A 10,333-nucleotide genomic window follows, 5' to 3' on the forward strand; every position below is an offset into this window, starting at 1 on the left:
GAGTCGTTGCAAGAATGTAGAGTCATGACCGAGGGCTCAGGGCTCTCTCCCTCCAGGACAGCTCAGCACCACTTTTCTCAAAGGCATCCTTCGGCCCTTGGCCATGAGGAAGCTCCCCTGCTCTTTCTCTGCCTTTCCAGGGACTTGGGAGAGACGCCTTCCTCACGAGTAAGGTCCGTGATCCGTTAGAAAACACCTCTCTGAATATTATCTAATTCCATGCCTATTTTACAGACGGGGAAGGTCCCTTGGCTCCTGAGAGGTGAATGCAGGATAGAAGCCAGGTCTCTCAACTCCTCTGTCTGGTGCTCTCCCTGGCACCTAAAACCCCCCATCAGGGAAAGCTCTCTGTTACAATAGAAAGCAAAGCAATGTATTGACAGAAGGAATGATGGATTGGCGAACCAGCACACCAGTGGGTGAATGTTTGCTGAGAGGCGGGATAATTAAGTAGTCTCAAAATATCTCCCCATAATATTCTTTCTAGTTACAAAGTGAAACACAGTAGCTGTAGAGTGGAGAAACCTGGCCAACCCCATCTCACCCAGTGATCAAAGATCTATCAGCAGTAATAGGACAAGCCAGTCCGATGGGCCTCCGGTTTGAATGCAATGAGGACACAACATCACCTCTGGGGTGTTGCTGCCTGTTATGGGTTGAACTGTGCCTCCATTCATACATTGAAGCCCTAATCCCCAGTACCTCAGAATGTGACTATTTGGAGATGGGGTCTTTAAGAAGTGATGAAGTTAAAATGGGGCTATTAGGGTGGGTCCTAATCCAATCCGACTGGTGTCCTTAGAAGGAGAAGAATTTTGGACCCATAAAGAGACACCAGGGGTGTATGCGCACATGTGAGGGCTTAGCAAGAAGGCAGTCACCTGCAAGTGAAGGGGAGAAGCCTCAGAAGAAGCCAGACTTCCTGACACCGTGATCTTGGACTTCCAGCTTCCAGAACTGTGAGAAAATACACTTCTATTGTTTCAGCCACCAAGTCTATGGTATTTTGTTATGGTGGCCCTAGCAACCCATACACCACCAAAAATGCATAAACTGCGTCTAAGCAGGGGGAAACACGAGACAAACCCAAATGAGGGCCATGCTGCAAAATAACTGGCCTGTACTCCTCAAAAATATTCACGCTATGAAAGACACAGACAGAGGGACTGTCCGAGATTGGAGGAGGCCCAAGGAACACGATCCTGACCTTGGACTGGACCTGGTCTGGGAAAAAAACTTTCTCCTTTGCTGTAAAAGCATGAGGACAATAGGTGAATTGAATAAGGTTCATAGATTAGACAGTTGTGTCATACCAATGTTGATTTCCTGATTTTGATCTTTTGACTGTGGTTGCTTGTTTTTTAAGAAATACACACAGCAGTGTCAGTCACGTCTGCAACCAGCTCTCTCATGCTATATGGAAGAAATTGTGTGTGTGTGTGTGTGGGCACGCACACATGTGTGTGCTGAAACAAGTGTAAAAAGAAGTTAACGTTTGAGGAATCTGGGTGAAGGATATATGAAACTTCTTTTCAGGAAGTCTGGAAGTATTTCAAAATAAAAAGTTGAAAACCTCCCATCGTCCCGCAGGAAGAAGTCACCTCACCAGCCCCTGCCCCCCTCCAGCCACCTCTCCTCCCCTTCCTCCCCAGCTTAAGTCCGATGTTTCCCCACCTCTCTATGCCCTGCCCTCCCCTCCAAATTCCCTCCGCTTCGGCACAATACCCACCCCACCCCCCACCATGGCACCCCCCGTGCCCACTGGCGCTTCTGCCTCTGCTCAGGCAGCCTTCCCTCCAGAACATGCCCCACCTCTGAGTTCGCAGGCCCCACCTGCTCTGCTCCCGGGGCCCTTAACCCACGGAGCTTCCCCCACCTCGGCGCTAATCGCAGTAAAAGTTGATCACTACCAAGTATTCAGTCATTATCACAAATGACTAATCCCCCCCAGTATTTGTCTCTTTCAGTCTCCTGTTACCCTGCGAGGTAAACGATATCAACCCCAATCCACAAACGGGAAACCGAAACTCAGAAAAATGATGTGTCCCTGGTCACAGCCAGAAAGTGACCAGGGGGCTGGACTGGAGCCAGACTCTTAACTACCAAGCCACATGCTCTCCCTGCTGCTATGAATTATAATGACCTATGGGGACTAACACGCGCTGAGCCGGGCTCCTCCAGACCCTGCGCTCAGGCTTCCAGGAGATGAGGACGGGGACAGCCCCCCCCCCCCCGGGGAGGATGGCCCCAAATGAGCTAATACAAGCAAGGCCTTGGGACCCTGCCGGACGCGTGGGAAGCGCCCCTGTCTGTGAACCAGGCTTGCTGTTGTTAATAGACTTTATTTCTTAGAACTGTCCTAGATTTACAGAAAACCTGAGAAGATAGCACAGAGAGTTCCCATATACCCCACACAGCTCCCCCTGTAATTAACATCTCACATTAGGATGGTACATTTATTACAATTAATGAACCAAGGTTGACACATTGTTATAACTAAAGTCCATTTCCTTAGCTTTTACCTAAGGTCTTTTTCTGTTTTAGGATCCCAGCCAGGAGGCCACGTTATTTAATTTTCTGTTCTTGTTGTTTGTTATCGGTAACAGCCACGGTCGTATTAATGGCCTTAATCCCCCAGGAGACCTCTAGGAGGTACTTCTCCTGAGTGGGGAGTCTTCTCAGCAGAGTCCAACGGCCTCTGGCTTCACCCTTCAGCATCCGTGACTCCTTCCCTCCATCCCTCTCTCCCCTCCCCCCATTGCAGATGAATTTGGGAACCCATCTGAGGTGAACAGCTGCTCCGTCTGCTATCACGGGTGACCGCCAAGCCCCAGGGGCCCGCGGTCTTTTCTGCCAATTACAAAGACTGCCATGCGCTGGAGAAGGTAGGGGTTTCACTGCTCTGGGGGAGACCCTACGGCTGGGAACCAGCTTGCCCTAACACAGTGTCGGGCTAGAGAGGCCCCTCAGGGACCAGGGGCACATCGGAACCCAAGACCACTCAGTGGGCTGGTGGGTGAGGAAGACTAAGTCCTGGGCACTGACCCCTCCTCTGCCTGGAGGCTGCTCCCCTGCCGCCCTCTCTCCTGTAGGATGGGCGCTCCCACCCGAGGGTGTTCGTGGAAGCTGTGCTGCCCAATGGTCACTCTGATCTGTCCCAAACCTGATCACACCTGGACTCCAGACTCCCACCTGGCACCACCCACCACATTCTCCCTTCCTGCCCCTCATCTGCATCCCCTCCGCCCTACCCCAGAGGACAGCTTAGCCCATTTAACCCCTGCCTCATTGTCCCTGGACCCACCCACCCCACCCTAGCTCGACCCCAGCGGGGCACCTTGGAACACGGTGGGGAGCAGCTGACAAGCCAGCTTACGTAGGTACGGAGGAGTCCTCCGTGCGTGCACACTCTGTCGGGAGCCTTCCTGAATATCGGGTGGCCTGACAGCCCTTTGCTGGGCTCTACGAGGCCACTGCCCTCCATTTCCCTGGAGGTCTGCAGCCCACTTGGCTCCTTCTCCTGTCCTCACCACTCTTGTCCCCAGCCCTAGGTACCCTCTGACTCAGTAACAGTGCCAGGTGGCCTCCAGGCACATCCCCCGCAGAGTGAGAAGAAGTTCAAAGGAAGCCCGTCAGCTGGCTGCTGTCATGACAACACCAGAGAGGGTCCCTGTTACTATGGCAACACAGGTGCCACTTTCCAAACCGAGAGCAAGGCCCTGGTCCCCTGAATGCTGAAGGAATAGGAGGGCTCCCTCCCCCACCCCACCCGCCAGTGATGAAACTGCTCCACGCCCCGTTCCTAGGAGAGCCTGGCCCCCAGAATGGACCGCAGAAGAGATCTTTAGATGTGGTGACCACCTGCCCCAGCCTGATAACAGTTAATCTTTTTTTTTTTTTAACATCTTTATTGCAGTATAATTGCTTTACAATGGTGTGTTAGTTTCTGCTTTATAACAAAGTGAATCAGTTATACATATACATATGTTCCCATATCTCTCAGTTAATCTATCTTTACATGTACCCCTACCCGTAGATCTAGAACATTCCAGCGTGGATGATAAATTAAATGGTGACCCTACTTCTAGAGTGTAGTTCACCTGTCTGTTGCCTGCGTGAGAAAGTCTGGTCTGTGAAGGCTTTGCTGGAGTTACCACTGCAAGAATGGGCAGTGAGAGAAGCCAGGTCTCCCCTCCGAGGCCAGCCCTCAAATGCTGATGGTCGCCCAGGCCCTCCCCGCACCATGTCTATGATGGACCCTGAACCCCAAGGCCCTCACCCTCCTCTTTGATCTACCTTCGTCCCAGCGACTGTCCAGTGCTTCAGAAACAGTCACTTCGTCCGGTGGTGTCCCAGGAAACGGCCTTGGTGTGCAGGACACTGATCAATCTCCACCTGGTCCGCACCGCCCCCCGGCTGCCCCCCGGGGCAGGAGGCGGGATCCTCCGTGGTCTCCATGGCTGGCCCTCTCACCTGCTGTGACACCACAGTCCAGGTAGAGTGGGGGCCACCCTGGTGCCCATGACCACCCCCTGGCAGGGCCTCCCCCAGCTGTCTCTTCCTACAGGTGGACAGCATCCGGCACAGCCAGCTGGTGAGCAACATCGGCATCTGGATGGGGCCACAGGGTTCCATCGTGTGGGACGCCACCTTCCTCACACAGGCTGGGCTGCGGGCTTGGGTGTGAAGGGAGCACAGGTGAGCTTAGCACAGCCTTTGGAGCCGTCTGGGTTCATGTCCAAGCTCTGCTATCACCCACTGTGTGACCTCGGATGAGCTACTTACCTCTTCCCAGCACCACCCGCCCCCCAGGCCGGGGCAGCGCCCCTCAACCAGAGCTGATGTGAGCATTAGACCGGGCCTGTCCACGCCTGGCAGGCAGAAGCCACAGCAGGGCCTGAGAGGGCCAGAGTCCTCGAGAGCCCTCGCCTTTATCCCTCCAGGAACTAAGCTGAGAAACAAAGCATCAAGAAGCTGAAAAGTCCCCTTCCAGGCCCCAGGAAGAAGCCAAGGCTGTGCCTGGCCGTTGCCACCTCCTGATCTCAGAGGTTACAAAGCCGCAGATGAGGCAGAAGATAACTGCGGCTGAAGCTCTGAGGGTACGGGGTGGGGTGGGGGAGGAGCGGAGGGAGAACCCCTCACTGAAAGGGGCCACCGGCACCTGCTGACTCAGGTGGCAAAACGAGCCAGGAACCCAGGATGCGAGGGGGTAACCCCTGAGGACATCTGAGCTTGTCACACCTGTCTCTGAACCCCAGGGGCCAGGCACCAACCTCAGCCTGAACTAATATGGTAACCACGGGGTGTAGGAATTCTGTGCTTGGCACTGAGTGGGTTTCCAGATGTCTTTTTCCCCCACCCTCCTGCCATGAGGGCTGGGGCAGGCTACTGGCGTCAGGGTTCAAATGTCTTTTCTTTTAAAATGCTATGTATCCCCAGGGGGGCCGGGGGACAAATCTGTCATGCTTTGGACATCAGGATTTAAAAGCTACGGGAGCTAGCCAGAATTCATCACAGAAGGGAAGCATAAGGGGAAACAGCTGTAGGCCATCAGGAATGACCTGGAGGGCTCCGCAGAGGAAAGGCCTTCCGGTCGGGGTGGAATCACTCGTGTGTACTGACACCTCCTTTGTGCCAGGCCCTGGTCTCCATTGGTAGGACGTCCTCCCCAAGGGCACCGGCCCAGGCCCGAACCCAGGGCTCTGCCACAAGGAGAAGTAAAGGTCGAGCGCTCAGGAGCCGGGGTAGGGGGGGGTCAGCTCCTCCTGCAGGACACTTCCGGGTGCCGGCGTGCCCCTCCCCCCACCAGGTGCGTGCAGTGCCATGCAGGCCAGCCAGGCACACTGGACCCAGTGGCAGACCAGCCACAACTGCAAGGACAATGATGACCCCAGGGCGCTATCTCGTGACCTCACTTGATCCTTAACCACAGCCTTTGGAGGGAGGGGGTCAGCGTCATTGTACAAATGAAGAAATTGAGGCTTAGGTTAAACGGCCAGTAAATGCTGATAAGATTCAAACCCGGGTCTGTGAGATGACAGAGCTTTCAGAACAGGGTGGGCATCTGTCAGCCCCATGGGGGCTCCATCCTCTCCATCTAGAAGATGGCCTGGCACAGCAGGCTCGAACTGCCCCGAGAAGACAAGACGTGGTGGGCAGAGGATGGGGCAACGATGCACATCACCCAGGTGACTGCAGGTGGCATCCATCCGCCCTGCTGGACCAAGCCTCGTATGTCGCATCCACATAGTACAGTAATCTGGATGCGCCGATTCTGTGTCTTCTCTCCTCCATCCTCTCCAACTTGGACTTCAGGCTTCACATCCACTGTGTCTTCAACGCCAGTGACTTCCTGCCCCTCCAGGCGTCCCTCTTTCCTCCCCCATCCAGCCACTGTGACCCAGTACAGCCCCCTGCGGCTCCAGCTGCAGATCGACAAGGGAAAAGGGAACGGTGTCCCTGCGCTTTCTCTACCCACCCCCACTTCCCAGACATACAGCCAACCGAAGTTCATGAGCCCCTCTCCCTGCAGACAAGGCTTTCAGCTCCTACCACAGGGAGGGGGACCACCCCATTGTGGGGCTGTTTCAAGAGTCTGACCCCATGGAGGTCTGGCTCCTGCAGAGGACAGACCCCATTCTGGTCCTGGTGCTGCACCAGCGCCAACCCCTTCCAGTATCCTCAGTGGCCCATCCAGTCAGGTGAGTGGCAGTGGTGCTGGAGCTCCCCCTCCCCTCCTCCTCCTTGACTTCTCTCCTCCCCAGGTGTCCTTTCGGTGACAGCTCAGGACCTGAATGATGGCCTTGGGAGGGTAGCTCTGCCCTTCCACTCTCACTACCAGTGCTTCACCGTTGCCACCTTCGCCCTCCTGGACATTGGCTCCTGGAGCGCCCGCAGGGGACCACTCAGAAGCATGTGTTCCTCCTGCCTGCTCCCCATCTGCTAAGCGGGGATAAGCTGGTCACCGAATCCCTCCAGCCCCTTGCGAGCTAATGCGGACAAAGGTCCCCAGACGGGACTTGGTCTTCCTGAGTGCTGTGGAGGGCAGTGAGCCCCGACCTGCAAACCACTCCAGAAGGAGGAAGGAAAATGCCGGATCGTGAAGGCAATCAATCCTAACCTGAGCCGGGCATGGTGTTCCAGAGTGGCCTCATTCTGACTCTAGAAATGATGTGTTCAGCATAATTCTGCTTTGAATTTTATTTTAATTAATTAGTTTATTTTTGGCTGCGTTGGCTCTTCGTTGCTGCGTGAGGGCTTCTCACTACGGTGGCTTCTCTTGTTGCGGAGCTCGGGCTCTAGGCACATGGGCTTCAGTAGTTGTGGCATGTAGGCTCAGCAGTTGTGGCTCACGGGCTCTAGAGCGCAGGGTCAGTAGTTGTGGCGCACGGGCTTTGTTGCTCCGCGGCATGTGGGATCTTCCCGGACCAGGGCTCGAACCCGTGTCCCCTGCATTGGCAGGTGGATTCTTAACCACTGCGCCACCAGGGAAGTCCCTCTGCTTTGAATTTTTATAACTCAACTTCTGCGGAGGGTAAATATGGATACATTTAGTGTATATTTAGGTTTTTCTACATAATCTATAAATGGCACCATAGGCCACATACTACTGTTTAACTTTCGTTCTACTGAACAGTATAAATCTTTCACCTTAATATAGACAGATCTCTATATATTTTAAATAGATGCATGACATTCCATCAGATGTAGACAGATGTCTCTGGTCAGCACCTGGGAGGCTAGCTGAATAACCAGCTCAGCTGCGTGTCTCTTCCTGAGCCAAGAGACCCTCGCCCGCTGGATGAAGGGGTACCTGTCGGTTATGCTGCTAGCTGCTGGTTCAGGTCAGTTCCTCCTGCTTCTACTCCTTTTTTAAAAAAAAAAAATTTTATTTATTTATTTTGGATGTGCCAGGTCTTAGTTGAGGCACGCAGGATCTTCATTGCGGCATGTATGCAGGAACTAGTTCCCCGACCAGGGATCAAACCCGGGCCCCCTGCATTGGGAGCGTGGAGTCTTACCCACTGGACCACCAGGGAAGTCCCTGCTTCTACACCTTTTGGGAGCTGCCCGTGGCTTTGTGTTTCTGGAAGCCATGATAACCTGCCTCCCCAACCCTGCCCCCAGTCATTGGTCATTGAGGGCCAGGAAGAGAGGGCACTAGACATCTGCTCTCCTGCTGCCCAGTTAACACCACGTCCTCAGAATCCCCTCTCCCCATCTGTCGGGTGGCAAAGGGAGCAAGTCGGCCCTCCCAGGGGGATTCTGAAGGCTGGGGCCAGGGCTCTACACGGCACAGTGGTTCCCTCCCACAGGGTCCACTACTGCAGACGTGAGCCATCCAGAACGAGGGAGGCACAGATTCCAAATTGGGAAGCAGCACCTATGGCTCTGTACCTCGTGGGACTGGGGCTGGTCAGCGTGCCCAGATCTCTTCCCTCCTGCCTGGCCGGCAGCAGTGTGGACCTGGGCTGGGTCCCAGACCCCATGTCCCTGCCTCAGTGCTTCTTGCCCATGGCTCTAAGCCAGCCCCGTGCCTTGACCTTATTCTCATCCCACCAGGTTTACTTCCTCTGCGGCACCTCTGCCTGCTGCCCGTCAGGGCTGAAGACTTACTCGACTACGTGTAGCTCTGGGGCTGCAGGTGAGTCCAGGGTGGGGGACAAAATAGGGGGGTTCTTTGTTCTTTCATGTCTGCAGGCCTGTTCCTGGCTTCTGAGCCACGTGGGGAGCAGGATGGCAAAGAGCCTCAGGTCACCACAATGACATTGCCAGGCCCAGAGCATGGTGAGCTCTCCCGGGCCACTGGGCTTTGAGGATTCCTACAGGTGGGAGTCTACGCTGGGGCCTGCAGGTATGAGGCTGTGGGCAGGCCCCTCAGGCCTTGGCCCTCCAGGGTGTGCTGACAAAACGGGGAAGCTCTGGCTATAGTGAGGGCAGGAGATGGTGTGACTGAATTCATTGGGGAACTAAGCAAAGCTAGCCACGGTCCACCTCACCTGCAAAAGGGCAGCTTCAGCTCTGCCCAGTGTGATTACCAAGGGCTGGGGTTTGGGGAGAGAGTTGGAGGGGCCCTTGCCCAGCCCTGCCATCCTTCAGATCCCTTTTGTCTGGCAGGCTCCACCATGAACTGCAGCCCAAGGCCTCTCCTCTGGGTAATTCTTTTGCTGTTGGCTGTTGCCCTGGTCCGAGGGGTTGGCGTCTTTGTGGACCTGAGCCAGGCCAAGCCCAGAAGCTCCTGGAAGGCAACAGAAGGTGAACAGGCTGAATAGACCCTTGTTTCAAGCCTAGTGAAAGCAGGTGTGGAAAAGCTACTTGTGATGACTAGACAGAATCATTCTCATCTCAGACACGTGCTCCTCAGAGTCAGCTCTGTCCTTTCAGAATTGCGGCCTCTATTGTTGGGTAGAGTCCAATGCCTCCCAGGACTGAATTTAGGAGACTTTGCCTCTCCGCAAGGAAAGGCAGCATTCCAGGCAGAGAAAGCAGGACAAGAGAAGGTAGGGGGAAGTCAACTCATGGCAGAGTCAAAGCACAGCAATAGCTGGGAATCGGGAACCTGGCAGGGCTAATGGCCTGTGAAGGCTTGTCACCTTCTCACAGACACAGGAGCTCCGAGTGGGCATCCTCGAAGCATGCCACTTGGTTGCCGTCATGCATGAGGGAATCCAGAGCTCCCGGGGCCAAAAGAACTAAACTTGACTTGAACAAGCTCCTCCCGGTCCCCCTCTGAGCCTCCCAGCCTCCCATAGAGGATGCTGGCTACTTCTCCCATCACCAGCCCCCCTTCCCACTCCCTTGGCCCCTGGGACTGGTCCACACAGGGATGGTCAGCACAGGCTGAATGGCAGCCTGTTGGCCCTGAGGCTGCCTGATGCCATAGTGGGCATGGCTGCCAGACAGGTCAGTACCAGTGCTGGCTGTGTTGCTGACCATCTCCTTGTGTATGACATGGGCCTTCATCTCTGACTTGTCGGTCTGGAAAGGTCTTTGCTGCCATGTAGAGCTTCTAGGGTGGGAAAGGTAACCCAACCTAGGTGGAGTGGGTTGGGTTCAGCCTCTGGCAGCTGGAGAATCTGGTGGGGAAGTCAAACTTGGTTTCAGACACCTCTCTGGCCTTTGGTAGGGCGTGAGCTAGAGAGGTGGCGTAAAGGGAACCACAGTGCTTGAGTCAGGCCCGTGGCCTTGACACCATGCAGGCACTCTCCAGCCCTGGCCAGCTCCATCTTTTCTGTTTTCAGGATACTGGTCGAATACAAGCCAGGCTGTTTGAGTTATAACCCTGGCTCTGCCTCTTACTAGCTGTGTGATATTGAGTTATTGAACTCTTCTG

General features: G+C 54.8%; 1 protein-coding gene across 1 annotated transcript; it reads left to right on the plus strand.

The window, feature by feature from the left end:
• Window positions 1-1,144: 1,144 nt before the first annotated feature.
• On the plus strand, window positions 1,145-9,272 carry ZP1 (zona pellucida glycoprotein 1). The gene is given in 23 exon segments (XM_061203784.1): window positions 1,145-1,222; window positions 1,653-1,784; window positions 1,968-1,986; window positions 2,765-2,812; window positions 2,815-2,885; window positions 3,093-3,142; window positions 3,144-3,290; window positions 3,546-3,628; window positions 3,631-3,690; window positions 4,308-4,340; window positions 4,343-4,398; window positions 4,400-4,515; window positions 4,576-4,650; window positions 6,310-6,384; window positions 6,386-6,453; window positions 6,533-6,659; window positions 6,661-6,705; window positions 6,765-6,813; window positions 6,815-6,889; window positions 8,563-8,644; window positions 8,736-8,780; window positions 8,783-8,854; window positions 9,118-9,272. Coding segments are annotated over 23 exon segments (1,761 nt in total).
• Window positions 9,273-10,333: the final 1,061 nt, after the last annotated feature.

This window comes from Eubalaena glacialis, chromosome 10, assembly GCF_028564815.1.
Source record: "Eubalaena glacialis isolate mEubGla1 chromosome 10, mEubGla1.1.hap2.+ XY, whole genome shotgun sequence".
Classification (NCBI taxonomy): Eukaryota; Metazoa; Chordata; class Mammalia; order Artiodactyla; family Balaenidae; genus Eubalaena; species Eubalaena glacialis.